General features: G+C 38.0%; 1 protein-coding gene across 1 annotated transcript in view; it reads left to right on the top strand.

Annotated features, from left to right (window-relative positions):
- Positions 1 to 21,645, top strand: part of csmd3a (CUB and Sushi multiple domains 3a) — a 343,356-nt gene that overhangs the window by 87,977 nt on the left and 233,734 nt on the right. The window contains 6 exon segments of the mRNA XM_048153480.1: positions 3,775 to 3,887; positions 5,894 to 5,971; positions 15,751 to 15,838; positions 17,492 to 17,616; positions 18,570 to 18,691; positions 21,060 to 21,163. Coding sequence (XP_048009437.1) covers positions 3,775 to 3,887; positions 5,894 to 5,971; positions 15,751 to 15,838; positions 17,492 to 17,616; positions 18,570 to 18,691; positions 21,060 to 21,163 — 630 coding nt within the window.

The raw sequence follows: 21,645 nt of genomic DNA on the forward strand, positions 1-21,645 counted from the left end.
ATAAAAAAACAGGATATCAAAGACTTGAAGGAGACTTATTTTATTTTATTTTATTTTATTTTATTTTATTTTATTTTATTTTATTTTATTTTATTTTATTTTATTTTATTTTATTTTATTTTATTCACTTTATCATAGTGTGATTTCTAGGTTGTTGTTTTTTTTTTCCAATTTTAATATTTTAGGACTTATTTTTATTTTTAGTATTTTTAGTATTTAAAGAGTTTAGAGTTTTCTTTTTAGTGTTTTATTACTAGGATAAAAACATTATATCAAAGACTTTTAGGATGTTTTTATTTAGTTATTTATTATTAAATTTTTTTAGTCTTCATTTTATCAGTGTTTCATGTCATTTTTTTTTTTAAAAATTCAGTTTTAGTATTTTCTTTTTAATTAGTGTCTTAATTAGAGTCATAAAAATGTATTTCTTTATATTCTATTAAGTTTATTTATTTATTTATATTATTACGTTTTTTTTTAGTTTTCATTAGTAATAATAATGGGCTTTTGAGACCTGAGCACATATAAGCCACCCATAACGCTTTAGCAACCCCATAGCAACATAATGACAACCATCTTCAGCCCCCTAGCATCATGGCAGTGAGTCGTAGTGTTCAGATGACGTGGGGTCAGCGGTGAACGCTGCTGGTGCCAAACTTGAAGTGGGTCTCAAAACATTTTACCGGTGTTCAGTCCGTCGTCTTTCAGGTCAGACTGAGGTTTGGATCCAGCCTCCAGCGTGGGCTTGATGCCTTGACGTTTTACAAACGCACAAAAATCTCTCGTTTGCCCTTTTCAACATTACAGAACTGACAAGTGTTTGAGACTCAAGTATGAAATATGTTTTTCTTCAAAAAGCGATTCCACTGTCGGATCGCTCTTGAATAATTGCAGCTCTGTCTTTGATTGACAGACAGCGAGGCCGAGTGGGTTGGAGTTCACGGCAGAGCTTTGCTGGGAAAGAGTCGTTTGACGGCTGAAATGGTTTAGCCTTGAAATACTTTTGCTCTGTTTTACTATAGGGTTTTACTGTCACAGCCGATTGGCTGTTATGAAGTTATGGCTGAGTCCTTGAGGTGTTTGCAGATGGGAGGAAACATCGTTCGGTGTCAGGTGCCAACAGCTGACGGCAGTTTCTCCGTCATTTGCATCTCAGTAAATAGCAGTCATTTATAAAGGTCACATTTTATGCGAAGCTTCAAATACGTCCTCCATTGGGTCTGCTCCAGATAGGGCCACTGTACCGTACAATAACATCATAAAGAAAACATGTTTTGCATATTATTTTCAGTTTTAGCAAAAGTGACTTATGTTGCATTCAAGGTTTATAGTTTATCAGTTCATCAGTCCATCCATTCATCAAGTCCATGACCCTTGTCGTTTCTAACAACATGATATACTGTTTGAGCTACAGGAATGCTAAAAAATATCCGTCCATTCGTCCATCCATCCGCCCCTCTGTCCGTCTGTTCATCAGTCCATCCATCTGTCCATCCATTGTTTTGGTTGTCCATCCCATCCATCCGTCTGTCAATCAGTCCATCTGTCTGTCCGTCTGTTCGTCCATCCATCCATCCATCCATCCATCCATCCATCCATCCATCCATTGTTTTGGTTGTCCATCCCATCCATCCATCTGTCAATCAGTCCATCTGTCTGTCCATCTGTTCGTCCGTCCATCCATCATCCATCCATCCATCCATCCATCCATTTTCAGTCCATCCGTCATCCATCAACCATCCATCCATCCATCCATCCATTGTTTTGGTTGTCCATCCCATCCATCCATCTGTCAATCCGTCCATCTGTCTGTCCATCTGTTCGTCCATCAATCCATCCATCCATCCATCCATTGCCAGTCCATTCATCCATCCATCCATCCATCCATCCATTGTTTTGGTTGTCCATCCCATCCATCTGTCTGTCAATCCATCCGTCCATCCATCCATCCATCCATCCATCCATCCATCCATCCATCCGTCATCCATCATCTATCCATCCATCCATCCATCCATCTATCCATCCCTCCATCCATCCATCCATCCATCCATCCATCCATCCATCCATCCATCCATCCATCCATTGTTTTGGTTGTCCATCCCATCCATCCATCTGTCAATCAGTCCATCTGTCTGTCCATCTGTTCGTCCGTCCATCCATCATCCATCCATCCATCCATCCATTTTCAGTCCATCCGTCATCCATCAACCATCCATCCATCCATCCATCCATTGTTTTGGTTGTCCATCCCATCCATCCATCTGTCATCCGTCCATCTGTCTGTCCATCTGTTCGTCCGTCAATCCATCCATCCATCCATCCATTGCCAGTCCATTCATCCATCCATCCATCCATCCATCCATCCATTGTTTTGGTTGTCCATCCCATCCATCTGTCTGTCAATCCATCCGTCCATCCATCCATCCATCCATCCATCCATCCGTCATCCATCATCTATCCATCCATCCATCCATCAATTGTCAGTCCATCCATCCGTCCGTCCGTCCATCCATCCATCCATCCATCCATCCATCCATCCATTGTTTTGGTTGTCCATCCTATCCATCTGTCTGTCAATCCGTTCGTCTATCTGTCCGTCTGTCCATCCAGCCATCTATCCATCCATCATCCATCCATCTGTCATCCATCCATCCGTCCATCCGTCATCCATCATCTATCCATCCATCCATCCATCCATCCATCCATCAATCCATGTCAGTCCATCCATCCATCCATCCATCCATCCATCCATCCATCCATCCATCCATCCATCCATCCATCCATCAGTCAATCCATTCATCCATCCATCCGTCCATCCATCCATCCATCCATCCATCCATCCATCCATCCATCATCCATCCATCAGTCAATCCATTATCCATCCATCCATCCATCCATCCATGTCATCCATCCATCCATCCATCCATCCATCCATCCCTCATCCATCCATCCATCCATCCATCCATCCATCCATCCATCCATCCATCCATCCATCAGTCAATCCATTCATCCATCCATCTGTCCATCCATCTGTCCATCCATCCATCCATCCATCCATCAGTCAGTCAATCCATTCATCCATCCATCCGTCCATCCCTCTGTCTATCTGTCCATCCATCCATCCATCCATCCATTGTTTTGGTTGTCCATCCCATCCATCTGTCTGTCAATCCGTTCGTCTATCTGTCCGTCTGTCCATCCAGCCATCTATCCATCCATCATCCATCAATCCGTCATCCATCCATCCATCCATCCATCCATCCATCCATCCATCCATCCATCCATCCATCCATCCATCCATCCATCCATCAATCCGTCATCCATCCATCCATCCATCCATCCATCCATCCATCATGTGACTCTTTCACAGCTGAGCAGTTTTCTTGTCAGTTATGTTTTGCAAGTTTCATCTTAATCTCCAATCTTTCTCTTGAATTTATAGAAATAGGGTTGTTGACATTCAGTAAGAGTGAAGTGCTTTCAAATGATGGATAGCATCTCAGATCATGTGATTTTGTGTGAATCTAATGAGAAATGTTTAGATTCATATTGCGGTTTGAGACATTCATCATTATTGAGCCTGAATTGAAGTGTATGATGTATTTTTTCTCATTTTATTGATGATTTAAAGTATGTTATCGTAACCCAAGGTTAGTCAACCAGATTCTTTGAGTAGATCAGAGCTGCATGAGAGTTTCACAAAAGACACTGACTGACTGATTTAAAAAGGTAGTAGAAGGTAAATGTTTTGATCTGTCTGTATCTTGTTTACAGGTTATCAGGAATTAATATTCCTGTTCCCATTGTCAGCAACAAGAACTGGTTACGGCTGCATTTCGTAACAGACAACAGCCATCGGCATAAAGGATTCAGTGCTCAATATCAAGGTACATTTTAAATAGATTTTCTTTTAAATATGGTCTGATTCTTTAGGTATGTCTTTGGGTTTCCTATTTCATTTGTCTTAGTTGTTAATTGTCATTAGTCATGTTAGTGTGCACCAGTGGCGTAGCCAGAATTTTATTTTTGGGGGGGCCCATCTAAAAATGAGGGGGCCGCTACTATAATATATATATATATATATATATATATATATATATATATATATATGTGGCACTAATAATGACTACAATGACACTAATAATTCTTAACTTATAAAAGAAATGCAAAATCAATCGGTAGTTATTAATAGAATAACGAGACATAAACCTTTACATTCAATCGCGTTTGGTCCCATTTATATTTGATCACAGTGCATACTACATATCCAAACTTTTACTCTCAAAGTGCGCACATTTGTAGAAATACACGTTTACCTCAGATTTCATTAGATAGAATTTATAGAACATGTACGCAGAGTTCATAATTACAGAGGTCATAAAATGTAGTTTGCTAGGGGGGTACGGGGGCATGCTCCCCGAAAAATTTAGTTTCCTTGGTGTACATATGTGCATTTTTAAGACGTTAAGGCCAACAAATCGGACAACAATAGCTTTAAAACATGTCAACAAAACATGCATGACAGTTTTGAGGCACTTAAATAGCATGTTTGGCAATTTCATTTTCAAACGACGGTCATTGCTCGTAGTTTCTATTGCGCTTTTTTAAAGCTATAATAAAGTAATTATGCAGCGCGCGCCGGCGCATTTGCGCATGCAATTCTTGAGTGCGCGCCACGAGCACAGTAGCCTATAACGGCTGATTGGACAGTCGTGTTATTTTTTCTGAATTTTACCGACATAGGCTTACATGATCTCATCTGACCTCTTCTAGCAACATTACATCCAGGAGAGAAGACAATTCTAGAGAAAATGCATGTTTGATTTACATGGAACAAAGTTTGAGCACGCACAGCCGCACTCGCAATATCTGAGCGAGAGCAAATAACGCCACGGAAACTGTCTCAAATTAACTATAATGACGAGAAGAAAGATGTGTGCGCTGCAGTCAGAGGTTCTTGATTCTCTAACGACTTTTTATTGGTTAACATGAATGGAGAGTATCTGAGCTCGAGCATCCACCGGATTTCACTGCATTGAGATGCGCGTCCTGGAAACGGGAAGCCTCGGGTGCGGCTTCACATTGCCACTCACCGCATAATAATGAAGTCTCACGCGCAAAGATAATAACAGCAGAGACTACGCGCAACACGTGAAATAATCAAACCAATAAGTCTAAAAACAGCTGTTGCATTTTATCGCGCAGCATATGCATCAGTGTAAATCAACATAAAAAATAAAAATCGCTCAGAAATCTGGGGGGGCCTGCATGTTAATGAGGGGGCCTAGGCCCCCTCAGGCCCCCCGTGGCTACGCCACTGGTGTGCACATAAATAATTTCATCTTACCTTATAATGCAAAGAATCTTAATGGTTCTAAAAATAGGCTTCGTTTTTGCAAAATGTCGTTTTTTTTTTTTTCCTTTTGATTTTGGGCTGAAGTTTGACCCGGACAGCTTTCATAGGATTCACCCTGTTACTCTAAGTAATTACATGCAGGCTGCAATATCTGAAAAATCTTTAATCACCTTGTTAATCTTAATCATTTTATAATTACAAAGAATTACTTGATTTCTTATAACGAGGAACGGAAGATGACCTGTCAGAACTTGAATCAAAGCAAGTTATTTTCAATTAATTTGATTGGAAGCAAATTATTCATGCCCTAATATACTGTAGGATCAAAACATACGTGTAAAGAAATATGAAATAATTATATTTCACACACAATACATGCTGACTCAAATGAACTGTGTTGTTTTAACATTTTAGCAACTTGTTTTCTAACTAATTACCTAACATTATTGCTCATATATTTTTGCAGCAGGCTTTATAAATCTTAACGACATGGAATTAAAACTGGCCTAATTTTGTTTGTTCTCTTTTCCTGAGCAGTGAAACGATCTGGGGATTTTAAATCAAGGGGAGTGAAATTACTACCTGGAAAAGACAATACGAGCAAATTTTCAATAAGTAAGTCTGTTTTCTTTCTCTTCGTGAAATAAACTGCACACATTCACTTACAAATCACGCAAAAACCTTTGACTTGTTTAACACTGACTAGTGCTGGCTAGAATAAATATATGATTCATTTAACAGTACCTTTTACTTTTAATACTTAAGTACATTAAAAATCAAGTATTTTTGTACTTTTACTGATAAGTACTTATACTTTTACTGTAGTAATATTTTAATAGGGTATCTCTGTACTTTTACTCTCATTAGAGTATTAGTAGAATGTCTAAAGTGGACTATTTTTGAAACTTGACAGTATACTACTAACATTGTATAGAAAAAAAGCAGATTGGACATTACAATTCAAAAGACAGAACCTTTATTAATAATTGAGTGTCAATAATAATTGAGCAGCACTCTAAAACATGCTGGGTTAAAAACAAGCCAAGATGGGTTGAAAATGGACAAACCCAGCGATTGGGTTGTTTTAACCCAGCGATTGGGTTGTTTTAGCCCAGCGATTGGGTGGTTTTAGCCCAGCGATTGGGTTGTTTTAACCCAGCGATTGGGTTGTTTTAGCCCAGCGATTGGGTGGTTTTAACCCAGCGATTGGGTGGTTTTAGCCCAGCGATTGGGTGGTTTTAGCCCAGCGATTGGGTTGTTTTAACCCAGCGATTGGGTTGTTTTAACCCAGCGATTGGGTTGTTTTAGCCCAGCGATTGGGCTGTTTTAGCCCAGCGATTGGGTTGTTTTAACTCAGCGATTGGGCTGTTTTAACCCACCGATTGGGTGGTTTTAGCCCAGCGATTGGGTTATTTTAGCCCAGCGATTGGGTTATTTTAGCCCAGCGATTGGGTTGTTTTAACCCACCGATTGGGTTGTTTTAGCCCAGCGATTGGGTGGTTTTAGCCCAGCGATTGGGTGGTTTTAACCCAGCGACTGGGTTGTTTTAACCCAGGGATTGGGTTGTTTTAACCCAGCGATTGGGTGGTTTTAACCCAGCGATTGGGTGGTTTTAACCCACCGATTGGGTTGTTTTAACCCACCGATTGGGTTGTTTTAGCCCAGCGATTGGGTTGTTTTAGCCCAGCGATTGGGTTGTTTTAGCCCAGCGATTGGGTTGTTTTAACCCAGCGATTGGGTTGTTTTAACCCACCGATTGGGTTGTTTTAGCCCAGCGATTGGGTTGTTTTAACCCACTGATTGGGTTGTTTTAGCCCAGCGATTGGGTTGTTTTAGCCCAGCGATTGGGTTGTTTTAACCCACCGATTGGGTTGTTTTAACCCACCGATTGGGTTGTTTTAGCCCAGCGATTGGGTTGTTTTAGCCCAGCGATTGGGTTGTTTTAACCCAGGGATTGAGTTGTTTTAACCCAGCGATTGGGTTGTTTTAGCCCAGCGATTGGGTTGTTTTAACTCAGCGATTGGGCTGTTTTAACCCACCGATTGGGTGGTTTTAGCCCAGCGATTGGGTTATTTTAGCCCAGCGATTGGGTTGTTTTAACCCACCGATTGAGTTGTTTTAGCCCAGCGATTGGGTGGTTTTAACCCAGCGACTGGGTTGTTTTAAGTCAATTCAAGTCAAATTTATTCATATAGCGCTTTTTACAATTGGTAATTGTTTCAAAGCAGCTTTACATATTAGAAGCACAGAAAAAAGGGAAGTGGTTAAAAATAAGCTGTACAAACAAGCGTGGTAATATGTAACATATACAAGATGGTGCTACATTAAGCCAATGTCGGCTGACTCCCAGGGGTGGAAAAAACCCCCTAGGAGAAAAACCCAGCGTGCTAACACTGGGAAAAAAGTCCTAGGAGGGAAAAAACCCCTTGGAAGATATATATAATATATGTAAATGGATATGGAGATCAAAATCTGAATTATACATTTTTATTATAGAGATTAAAAATAGATTATATATATAAATATATGTACGCGGATACGGAGATTTAAAAATCTGAATTATAGATGCAGCCAGAACTGGATCTGTAGGCCCATTGTCTCCTGGGCTACATTGTAGTCAGGTCCAGACACAGGTTCTCCATCTGATCTGGATACGGCCTGGATCCAGCACCCGGCAAACCTCAGGATAAGCAGAGAGACAGATATTAGCGTAGATGCCATTCTTATTCTGATGTACAGGTATATCTAGTGTTATAGGAAATGTTCTCGGTTCCGGCCGACCTAATTATTGCAGCGTAACAATCCTTTAACGGATTTGAAAAATGTTAATGTATTGATAATGTGTTATGTGTATGCAAGAGCAAAGAGATGTGTTTTTAGTCTAGATTTAAACTGACAGAGTGTGTCTGCTTCCCGAACAATGCTAGGAAGATTGTTCCAGAGTTTAGGTGCTAAATAGGAAAAGGATCTGCCGCCTTCAGTTGATTTTGATATTCTGGGTATTATCAACTGGCCTGAATTCTGAGATCGCAATAGACGTGAAGGACTATAATGCACCAAGAGCTCGCATAGATACTGGGGAGCTAAACCATTTAGAGCTTTATAAGTAAGTAGCAAGATTTTAAAATCTATACGATGTTTAATAGGGAGCCAATGTAATGTTGACAGAACTGGGCTAATATGGTCATACTTTCTGGTTCTAGTAAGAACTCTAGCTGCCGCATTTTGGACCAACTGTAGTCTGTTTAAAAGCCGAGCAGAACAACCACCCAGTAGAGCGTTACAGTAATCTAGTCTTGAGGTCATGAATGCATGAACCAACTGTTCCGCATTTGTCATTGAGAGCATATGTCGTAATTTAGATATATTTTTTAGGTGGAAGAAGGCGGTTTTACAGATACTAGAAACATGACTTTCAAATGAAAGATTGGTATCAAAGAGCACACCCAGGTTCCTAACTGAGGACGAAGATTTAATGGAGCACCCGTCAAGTGTTAGAGAGTATTCAAGGTTTTTTCGTGAGGAAGTTTTTGGTCCAAAGATTAGGATATCAGTTTTTTCTGAATTTAATAATAAGAAATTTCTTGTCATCCAGTTTTTAATGTCAGCTATGCATTCTGTTAGTTTTGTGAATTTGTAGGTTTCGTCAGGGCGCGAGGAAATATAGAGCTGAGTATCGTCAGCGTAGCAGTGAAAACTAACGCCATGCTTCCTAATTATCTCTCCTAAGGGTAGCATGTACAGAGTGAAAAGCAACGGTCCTAGTACTGAGCCTTGCGGTACTCCATATTGAACTTGTGATCGATACGACATCTCTTCATTAACTACTACAGACTGATAACGGTCAGATAAGTAAGATTTGAACCATGCCAAAGCAATTCCACTAATGCCAATATAGTTTTCAAGTCTTTTTAAAAGAATGTTGTGATCGATAGTGTCAAAAGCAGCACTGAGATCTAATAACACTAATAGAGAAATACAGCCACGATCGGATGATAGGAGTAGATCGTTTGTAACTCTAACGAGAGCAGTCTCAGTACTATGGTATGGTCTAAATCCTGACTGGAAATCCTCACAGATTCCATTTCTTTCTAAAAAGGAGCACAGTTGTGTTGAAACTGCCTTTTCTAGTATCTTTGACAGAAAAGGTAGATTCGAGATTGGCCTGTAATTTACTAAATCTCTCGGATCTAGTTGAGGTTTTTTAATAAGAGGTTTAATAATAGCCTGCTTAAAAGTTTTTGGCACGTATCCTAGTGTTAAAGATGAATTAATTATATCAAGAAGTGGACCTACGACCTCTGGAAGCATTTCTTTCAGTAGTTTAGTCGGCATTGGGTCTAACATACATGTTGTTGATTTTGATGATTTGATAAGTTTAGATAATTCTTCCTCTCCTATAGCGGCGAATGATTCTAGTTTTACCTCAGGGACACTACAGTGCACTGTCTGAAGCGAAACTGTAGACGGTTGCATGTTTATAATTTTCTCTCTAATATTGTCAATCTTGCAAGTAAAGAAGTTCATAAAGTCATTACTGCTGTGCTCTTTGGAAACGTCAGCAGTTGAATCTCTGTTTCTAGTTAATTTAGCCACTCTGTCAAATAAATACCTAGGATTATGTTTGTTTTCTATTAAGAGATTTGAAAAATAAGTAGATCTAGCATTTCTTATAGCCGTTCTGTACTCAATCATTTTTTCTTTCCACGAAAGGCGAAAAACTTCTAGTTTTGTTTTCTTCCAACTACGTTCAGCTTTTTCTCACAGCTCGTTTTAGAGCCCGAGTGTGCTCATCATACCACGGCGTTGGATTAGTTTCCTTAATCTTCTTTAGACGTAAAGGAGCGACTGCATCTAATGTGCTGGAAAAGAGAGAGCCAATAGTTTCTGTTGCAGCATCGAGTTCTTCTAAGTTGTCAGGTATACTAAGGCGATGAAACTGCTCGGGGAGATTATTTATAAAGCAATCTTTAGTGGTAGAAGTGATGGTTCTACCATATTTATGGCTGGGTGGTGGTTTTGTAGCCTTGGCTAACTGTATTATACACGACACTAAATAATGATCTGATATATCATCGCTCTGCTGTAGAATTTCAACAGCATCAATATCAATTCCATGCGACAGTATTAGATCTAAGGTATGATTACGACAATGAGTGGGTCCTGACACGTGTTGTCTAACTCCAATAGAGTTTAAAATGTCTGCAAATGCCAATCCAAATGCGTCTTTATTATTATCTACATGGATATTAAAATCACCAACAACAAGGACTTTATCCGCAGCCAGTACTAACTCTGATAGAAAATCAGCAAATTCTTTGATAAAGTCAGTATGGTGCCCTGGTGGCCTGTATACAGTAGCCAGCACAAATGTCAACTTACATAATGTTACATAAAGCACCATCACTTCAAAGGAATTATATTTGAAATTCTTTTGAATGATTCTGAATATATTACTATAAATGACAGCAACACCTCCCCCTTTGCCTTTCTGTCGAGGATTGTGTCGATAGTCATAACCTTGAGGACTAGACTCATTTAAAATAATGTAATCGTCTGGTTTTAGCCAGGTTTCTGTCAAACACAGCAAGTCTAGTTTATTTCTGTGATAATTTCATTTACAATAAGTGCTTTTGAAGAAATAGATCTAATATTCAGTAGCCCAAGCTTTATCATTTGTTTATCTAATTTATCTGTGATTTTCATTTTTTGAACATCAATAAAATTTTTACCCTTAAAAGGTTTCGGAAGTTTTTTGTATTTACTAGTTCGAGGTACAGACACAGTCTCTATGTGATAATATCTAGGTGAAAGAGTTTCTATGTGCTGTGAATTATTTGAGTTCTGTGACGTGAGGCGGCTAGCAGACGGTCGGTTTAGCCAGTTTGTCTGCGTCCTGATCTGGGCCCTGGTTTGTCATGGTTTAGCTCTAAGACTATTTGCCAAATTTCTAGATAGAAGAGCAGCACCATCCCGGGAGGGATGAATACCATCTCTTTTCAACAGATCAGGTCTGCCCCAAAAGCTTTTCCAATTGTCTATGAAACCTATATTATTCTGCGAACACCACTTAGACAGCCAGCCATTGAGTGATGATAACCTGCTAACTATCTCATCACTCCGACGAACAGGAAGAGGGCCAGACATTGAATTTGTGAGTTCACACACCTCTTTAATGTTAATTTTAGTGATCTCCGACTGGCGAAGTCGAACATCATTTTTGCCGACGTGGATAATGATTTTAGAATATTTACGTTTAGCATTAGCCAGCACTTTTAAATTTGCTTTGATGTCAGGTGCTCTGGCCCCCGGCAAACATGTGACTATGGTGGCTGGTGTCTCTATTTTCACGTTCCGTGTAATAGAATCGCCAATAACTTGGGCACTTTCAACAGGATTCTCAGTGGGTGCGTCACTGAGTGGGGAGAACCTGTTTGATGTTCTAATCGGAACGGAAGAGTGGTGTTTGTTCTTGCCATTATGCCGCCTCACAGTCACCCAGTTAGCCTGCTGCGTGGCTTCTACAACCGGAACCGAATGTGCAGTGTTTACTAGGCTAGTCGCATCCAAAGCAGTATCTAAGGCCCTTTCATTCTCACTATCCTCAATTAAAGTTTGGATGCGTGTCTCTAATTCTGAGATTCTCTCTGTCAGCCTGACAATATCCCTGCATTTATCACATGTGTAAGTCTCACTGCTGACAGAAAGAGCTAAGCTGTACATGTTGCATTTAATACACATGATAATCGTCGGACATGACTGACCGTGTTTTTGTAGAGTAGTCTGTCCGTCGCCGTCCGAAAAGCTGCATCGCACACGGGACACGGGACTCGCTAGATGTCTCGGTCGCTTGCCGGTGCCTGGGGCAAGGGTGATGTGCGGGACGCTGTACCTCACGGTGGATCGATGAATGCCGGGCAGCAACGTCTCCACAGCTTCCCGGTCTGGCGAGGACAGATCAGAATAACATACATCGGATAAATCCGCCATTAGATCGACAAGGAAGGTTAGTTTAGAGGAAAAAAATAGACGGTAGCTAGCGGGCTATGGCTAACACTAGGTGATTACGCTGGTAGATTACTAGTAATAAATCGTTCCGTTTAGTAATACTATGCAATAGATTAAGTAATCTAGTGAAAAATAAGAAAGTTATATTATGTGAATAGGAATAAAGAGAAGGATTTAGGATAAACTCCACGAAGCTTCGAGCGTAGGTCAGACAGCAGGCAGGCAAAACACTGAGCAGAGAGGCAGCAAGTTTTAACCCAGGGATTGGGTTGTTTTAACCCAGCGATTGGGTGGTTTTAACCCAGCGATTGGGTGGTTTTAACCCAGCTATTGGTTTGTTTTAGCCCAGCGATTGGGTTGTTTTAACCCACCGATTGGGTTGTTTTAACTCACCGATTGGGTTGTTTTAACCCACCGATTGGGTTGTTTTAGCCCAGCGATTGGGTTGTTTTAGCCCAGCGATTGGGTTGTTTTAACCCACCGATTGGGTTGTTTTAACCCACCGATTGGGTTGTTTTAACCCACCGATTGGGTTGTTTTAGCCCAGCGATTGGGTTGTTTTAGCCCAGCGATTGGGTTGTTTTAACCCACCGATTGGGTTGTTTTAACCCACCGATTGGGTTGTTTTAGCCCACCGATTGGGTTGTTTTAACCCACCGATTGGGTTGTTTTAACCCACCGATTGGGTTGTTTTAGCCCAGCGATTGGGTTGTTTTAGCCCAGCGATTGGGTTGTTTTTACCCACCGATTGGGTGATTTTAACACTCTGAGGTCTGAAAACGCGCCGGCGCGTTTTGCAGGTTTTTTTTCACATTGCAGCAAAACAGACTTAAAATACTCCGTCATTTTTTGTCATAGAGACATAAGTAATATATCAATTGAAACTATAGAATATCTTCTTTTATTTGTGTACACTCAGAGTAAAAACACAATGTTGTGCTTTTTGTAAAATAAAGAAAACTAACATGATGCGTGATTTCTCCTCTCCCTCTGAACGAAGTCCAATCTGATAGTTCTCAGAAAATGAACTGTAACTTAGTGAATACTAATCACAGAAAAGTTTAACTTATGTCTAAAAAAACGTTAAGATGTCAGGTTTTAAATCATTTAAGTGAAATCGAAAACAAACCTTCTGTGTTTATGTAATCTGTATGAAAAGAGAGCCATGTCAGAAGTCCGTGATTCAGCTCATTATCTGCTAATGCGGCCACGCCCACGGAGCCAGCGCTATTCAGACGCAAATTCAGAGGCAATACATGCATTCATCGTCTCAAACGTGTATTTATTGTCTTGAAAAGTGTTTATCTGGATGTAAAAGTAGTAAAACTCTAGTCTACAACCTCCAATACCCAAAAGTCTTGTGAACACAGATTTAATATACTTATTTTGGCCTTATTTCAGTGACTTAAGTTTTTTGTTTTTTCAGTAACCACGCATAAACATTATTCCTTCAAAAACACAAACATGTACATACATGTTCCTCACATATTATGGTAGCCTAGTTTGTGCTGAATACAGTGTAATGACACTTTTGTCATTTATATGTTTATGAACAACTGAAAAAAGCACAAATGTCAGGGCATGTCAAAACTTCTCCAGGCCCCAAATCAGCCTCAGACTCCAGAGGGTTAACCCAGGGATTGGTTTGTTTTAGCCCAGCGATTGGGTTGTTTTAACCCAGCGTTTGGGTGGTTTTAGTCCAGCGATTGGGTTGTTTTAACCCAGCGATTGGGTTGTTTTAACCCAGTGTTTGGGTGGTTTTAGCCCAACGATTGGGTTATTTTAACCCAGCGATTGGGTTGTTTTAACCCAGCGTTTGGGTGGTTTTAGCCCAACGATTGGGTTGTTTTAACCCAGCGATTGGGTGGTTTTAACCCAGCAATTGGGTTGTTTTAACCCAGCGATTGGGTGGTTTTAACCCAGCGATTGGGTTAAATGTTTGACCCAACCTGCTGGGTAGTTTTTTTTTTAAGTCACATATTGCTTAAAAAATTCTGTTTTGATGCTTAAAATGAACCCGAAGTATATTGGAAATGAACATTTATTAATACATTTACTGAATAATAATTAAACAATAAACATTTATTAAATTTCTTATTAATAAATGTTCACCTTTGATTATTATTGTTGCCTCTTGTAATTTTGTGTCTGAATTTTTAATATCCAACATTTGGGTTCATTTTAAGCCAGACATATAGTCATTTTTAAATATTTGGGTTAAATAAAACTGTATGTTTGTCAACCATAAAGAACCACATTTTATTCAGCTCTCTCATAAAATGGTTTCTCTCTCATGGTTCTAGTCCCCAAAAAAACCCTAAGATTTCTTTTTGGTATATTTTATTGAGTAACGTATTATTTCTGCTCGTTCAAGTAGAAACTGAGCAGCTTTAAGATCCTCTCTCTAGGTCTGCAGCATGTCATGCGTAATTACGGCTGGTAATGTTGTTACTCTAATGTCATAAAAGCTCTTCGCTGGTTAATTTCTTTCAGATGTGCATCCCTGTTAATTGTTTAATATTCCGCTGATGTTATTCCGCCGGTGATTTTGCATCTACTCCTTCAAAGCCTGTGATTCATAAAGCACGAACAATGCCACATATTTGTAATCCTCTCGCTTGCCATTTAGCGAACGGATCAAAGGAAATTAGAGCATCCAACGAAACAGAAATCTGCATTTTGATTAATTGAGCTTAGCTTGACTTACAGGTCCCTCACCCACAGAAGGAGAGAGAATGTCAGATCTGTGAAGCGAACGGCTTTAGGGGACACGCAGGTGGTTGGATTTCACTCCAGCGGAGTCTTAATTACTCAACTGAGACGGCCATCCTAACCTGGATTCAGACCCGAGCCTCACGCGCTGCCAGCAGATGCCCGATCACTATCTATATGGAAATGATTTGTACACTCGAAAGTCCGAAGTGATGAAACACCGAACCCAATGATTCATTTCGCCCCCGAACAATGTAGCACTCCAAACACTTAATTACAAGCGGATCAAATTTTTATGAGCCTCTATTTCACAGTGTCTGCATCACGCATTGGGAAATATGAATTGTGAGTGAATTATCGAGTCATATTCAGGACCTCAGTCTGCTGCCAAACACTTGTCCCTTAATGGGGACCTATTATGCCTTGATGTTGTTTTTGGGCTCTCCTAGAACAGGTTTGCATGCATTATTTTCCTCATATTCTCCATTGTTGCAGCTCCTCTCTTCCCAGTCTGTCAGTAACGCTCTGTCTCCATGAAGCCCCTCCTTCTGAAAAGCACAATGTGCTCTGATTGGTTGGCTGGAGCAGTGTGTTGTGATTGGTCAAGCGCTTCGAGTGTGTTTGGTTGATGGTTTCAGGTTGGCTTATGTGTCCATATGCGCTCTCCTCTGCAGTGAATGAAGGCATGGTCAAGCAGGTCTCCAATTTCTGCCCAGACCCCGGGGAACCGGAGAACGGCAAACGCATTGGCACCGATTACAGGTAGACCTTCTCGCTGTGCACAGGCTGTCTGCGCCAGGACACACGGGTGCCGTTTTGTTTTAAAAAGTGATGCAATTGTGAAGGTTTAGCTCATGAATATTCATTAGGTCATGCATGATATTTTACAGTTTTGATAGCCTACGCCTAGGTATTTCAGTCGCAGTGAAATTCTTGATGGCCTATAAAAGAGACTTATTCACTCATTTACAAGGTGAAACTGAACAGTAAACAGCAACACTTAAGCATCCAAAATTATTCAACAACAATTATTAATCATTATATGATCTGACAGAAATATGTGCTCATTAGATATTAATTTGAAGAAGCAAATAATCTTGCTGAGTGATTGTGAATTTTTGACGCATTTAATTTAATTTAAAATTTAAGATATTTAGTGTTATATTTTCTATTTTCATATTTTTGCTTAATAATTTACCAAAACATCAATTTAAATATTAATTTAATGTTAATGCAACACAAATCTTTACAAATTTACTGTTATATTTTCTAATTTTCAATATTAATAGTTTTGGTAAATATTAACTTAAATATCAATTTATTAATTTAGCAAAAATGAAAAAAAATATATTTATAGTATGTAATAGGTATTTTATTAGTTTAAATATTAATATTTTTGCTTAATATTAATTTAGCAAAACATTAATTTAAAATGAATTCAACATGTCTGTTTTTTTATATTAATAGTTTTTGCAAAATATTAATTTAAATGCCAATTTATTAATTTTGAAAAATTAAAAAAAAATGTGTATGTACAGTAATATTATATTTTATTAACATATATAATATGTTAGTATATATTTTTGATTTGCTTTAATATTAATATTGTTGTTTAATATTATAAATGTTTAATATAATAATTGACCAAAAATGGATTTAAATATTAATTTGGCAAAAAACTGTTATATTTTCTCATTAATTTGCTTAAATATGAATATCTTCACTAATTATTAATTTAGCGATTTACACAATTAATGTTACATTTATTTAGTTTGCTTAAACATGAACATTGATATTCTCTTCATTTTTAATTTGTAATATGTAATATGTACTTTATTTGCTTAAATAATGTTTTTTATTGTTAATATTTGTTCTTAATATTAATTTAGCAGAATATCAATTTAATATTAATTCAGCAAAACATTTATTATTTAATATTAATTTATTAATTTAAATGTCAGTTTATAAATTTTGCCAAATCAATAACAAATGTGTATGTGATATATTTTATAGGCCTATAAATATGTTAGTATATAATATTTTATTTGCTTAAATATTAATATTTTGTTTATTATAAATATGTATAGTATAATAATTTACCCCCAAAAAAAGTATTTACATATTAACTTTATATTAATTTACCTAAAATATTTAATGTTATATTTTCTCTTTAATTCCCGAAAAAAATAAAATGGAATTAATTAAAACTTCATAAAGTCGGTACAAAATTAGCAATGGAAACGAAATGAAAAACAGTTATGGGGCCATTTCCCAGCATGAAGGATGGCTGTAGTTATTTGAGTAGCAGTGAAATCTCTGATTATATTCCTGTCTGACATTTGCTCCGACACTGATCAATCTTTCAGAGAATTCCTTCATTGATTCTGTGTGTTTGTTCTGTCTTCACCACGGCAGCATCGGTGCGACGGTTCAGTTCACGTGTGACGGGGATCACGTGCTTCAGGGATCCAAGAGCATCACGTGTCAGAGGGTGGCGGAGGTGTTTGCGGCCTGGAGCGACCATAGACCCGTCTGTAAAGGTTAGAATAATTACATGCTTTTACTTTTACTTCACCACATCCCAAAGCATAACATTGTAATTATTACTCACCTACTGTACATTCCTTAAAAACACGTCATTCCTCGTTATTTCGAACTGAAGAAATCGCCACGAAACTTTGTGAATGAATCGATTCTTTCGAATGAACCTGCTGAGTCGGTGCACAAATAACACTGAATGATTCATTTGTGAATCAGACTGATCCAGTTGATTCAACAACTCACTGATTCAATGAACAGTAATATTGTTGGAGCTTAACTAATGGCGTGAAAAGTATAAGGTAAAATAATTTTAGGTAAAATAACCCAAATTAATGTCCATGCATCTTCTATGGCAGTTAAAATGACATAAAACTAGTATTTTTTCATAGCGTTCCTCTTATAATGGTAATGCATTTTGCTCTAAATGTGACGTGTGGTTTTTGTAGTATTTGTTGCCACATATTTGCACAAAATTTGTTTTTTCCGCATTGCAAAATAAAAAAAAATAGCTTATTTGCAATGCATATTAAATGTATGTACTAATCTTAATTAAATAGTGCCGACTGCTGACTAGTGCTTGCTAGAATCAATATATGATTAATCAGTCAGTACTTTTAATATTTCAGTACAATAAATAAATCAAGTACTTTTAATGTAGTAATATTTTAATAGGGCATCTCTGTACTTTTACTCCCATTAAAGTATTAGTAAATTAGTAAATGCATTGCAAATAAGCCATGACTAATTTTGAAACGGTGTACTACTAACACTGAATGGAAAAAAAGCAGTTCGGTCTCTTTTTGTGGACACCAGGATGAAAAGATGCTGAAAAATTCATTTAAAGTTTAATTCTGCAGAACTTCCACCCACAAAACCTTTTTTTGAGAGTGTTAGGCTTCTTTGTCTCTTTATAAATGACTATTTCTCTGTATTTCTCTGTTTTGTTTTGCAGTGAAAACATGTGGGATGAACCTCTTTGGTCCTTCAGGAACGTTTACATCGCCTAATTTCCCCATCCAGTATGAGAGTAACTCGCAGTGTGTTTGGATTATCACCGCCAGTAACCCCAATAAGGTAGAACAATAACCCACACACACACACACACACACAACAGCTTTTCTTTCCACGAGCTCTTGTCTCAAACGGCATGTTTCAGGTGTAGGTTTTCTTTTTTTACTATATTTTTTTTACTCATTTCATGCCAGGCCATTAGCAACCAGCAAATAGCTGATTCGTGTCCTCAATTGCTGCTAAATCTGAGCTTTCCTCTGGTGAGAAATGCAAATGAGCCCTAACACACATAACATTATTACCTCATTTATCTTCGCCCGATGGAATTGCAAAGTTCAAATTTTATTGCGCTTCCGCAGACCCATTATTAGAGACCCATGGGCAGCTCATTGGCATTATTATTGTGTTAACACAATAAATGAAGTTAATATATGAACTTAAAGGGACAAAGCAGGACTTTCTTATGCTAGCCTGATCGTGTTCATTAGTAATACTAATAATATCAGTTGCTGTACCAGGCTTTGTTTTGCACAGTATATATAGTATATATATTTATATATATTCAGCAAAGATGCATAAATTGATCAAAAGTGAGAGGAAAAAACAATTATACTGTTACAAAAGATTTCCATTTCAAATAAATATTGATAAACATTGAATGATTTCTGAAGGATCATGTGACACTGAAGACTGGAGTAATGATGCTGAAAATTCAGCTTTGATCACAGGATATAAATTACATTTTACTATATATTCACATAGAAAACAGCTATTTTAAATAGTAAAAATATTTCACAATTTTTACTATATTTTTGATCAAATGAATGCAGCCTTGATGAGCAGAAGAGACTCTTAGTAGAATGTCTAAAGTGGACTATTTTTGAAAATTGACAGTGCACTACTAACATTGTATGGAAAAAAAGTACAATGTAAAGTTTAAAGTTTACTTTTGCACACAAAACCTTTTTTTTTTTGTGAGATTTACGCTTCTGCTTTTTATAAATGACTATGTCTTTGTATTTCTCTGTTTTGTTCACAGTTTGTACTGTATTTTTTATTGTATTCATATATTTTTACCTTACATAACTCTAAACGTTTGAATAATGTGGATACTATAATGGTTTGTTTATTTAATCATTTGTCTAGATAATTTTTTAAAGTTATGTCTGCTTCTAGGGCAAGGGTAAAACAATAAAACCCCAAAATAAAAGAGAAACTTTTGAAAAGTAGCAGTTGTAAAAGTTATAATGCACTTGTAATGCATTACAAGTAATGTGAGTTATGTAATCAGATTACTTTTCCCAAGTAACTAATAAAGTAACGCATTACTTTTGAATATACAGCAAAATATCTCAATAAAATGAATAAAAACGCAGCACATTACTTTCCATTAAAAGTAACTAATTAATGCAATAAGTCACCTTTATTTATATAGCGCTTTTTACAATGCAGATTGTGTCAAAGCAGCTTTACAGTGATAACTGGTACATTATTTTGGCTGCACAGCAGCTCTTAAAGAATAGTGTCAATGCAGGCAGATCAAAGTATCAAATGTCAAGTCAAATGTCAAGTGTCCCCGACTAAGCAAGCCAAAGATGACAGCGGCAAGGAACCCAAACTCCAACAGGTGACATCAGGTGGCAAACAAGTGAAAAAAAAACCTTGGGAGAAACCAGGCTTTAATAAGCAATAAGTTACTTTCTTATGCAGTATTGTAACACATTACTAAAGTACGCTAGTGAAAAGTTTCCCAGCTATTAATGTGATCTTCGTTTAACAAGTTGAAATCTGTTAGCGTTAATAAAAGACACAGAAGCGGCGTCCGCTGAAGAATGTGCACGTTTCGTCCTCGGTGTGCGGTAAACGTGCCAGAAGGGCAGTATTCATGGAGTGTAAGTGAAAGTGAGCAGCGGCAGCTCCTCCAAACACACACCAGGGGGTGATTATGCAAACAGGACGTTGTTAATGTAGTGAGCGTTTGATAACATGGAACAAGCGGAGCACATCGCTCTACTGTTTACTTGCGAGTGTGAGCCGCTGATTGAAAGCACTTTCGGAAATTTGTTTCACCCTCAACATGCATTGGACTGTGCGGATGATTGGTTTGATAATTGATGCTGAATTTCTCAGTTATAGCGGCGCGGCCGCAGAGGGCGTGCAAAAATATACAGGCAACATATGCTGCAGTCAAGTGCTGTGCCCGGTGAGATCATGAATATCATGTTTATTGAGAATAGCGCGTATCATTTATATTTGATGATGTCTGTAGTGCCGAGAAGCTTAATTAAGATGGTGTGAAATGAACGCTTCTCATTGTCAGTAACAGAGAGCGTGTGGAGAAATCCCAGCGGTCAAGGTGCTTCATTGATTCGAGTGGCGCTCCGTTACAAAGAGTCCTGGCACTAATTCAGTCACTTTCTTCCCATCGCAGGTTATTCAGATCAATTTCGAAGAGTTCGACCTGGAGCTCGGGTACGATACGCTGACCGTCGGAGACGGCGGAGAGGTCGGCGACTCGAAAACAATCATACAAGTGTAAGATTTAGTGTTATACTTCAGTCGTGTGTCATGACGAGTGTCAGTTCTTCTTCCATATTTGTGTCTTGTATCTATACTGGAGAAGCAAAATGACTGAAGATATTAAGTCTTGTTTACTGAAAAATGCATCAAAATAAAGTGAGTTTGTGCTTAAAACAAGAACAAATATCTTGGAGGTTAGTTCAAAGTGAAAATGTTCATTTTTCTGACTCCATTGCAGATATTTGTTCTTGTTTTAAGCACAAGCTCGCTTCATTTTGATGCATTTTTTAGTAAGCAAGACTTAATAACTTTTGTTATTTTGCTTCTCCAGTAAATGTATCTTTATTTAAGGATTTTTAGATGTCTGTACTGGAAAACAAGACAAAAACACTGAGAAGAAATTCACATTTTGCAATGCACTGCATGGAAAAACATGGTCTCAATCAGCATTTTTATCTTGTTTTCCAGTTAAAATATCCAAACATCCTTTGATCAAG

This window comes from Megalobrama amblycephala, linkage group LG13 (assembly GCF_018812025.1).
Source record: "Megalobrama amblycephala isolate DHTTF-2021 linkage group LG13, ASM1881202v1, whole genome shotgun sequence".
In the NCBI taxonomy this organism is placed as follows: domain Eukaryota; kingdom Metazoa; phylum Chordata; class Actinopteri; order Cypriniformes; family Xenocyprididae; genus Megalobrama; species Megalobrama amblycephala.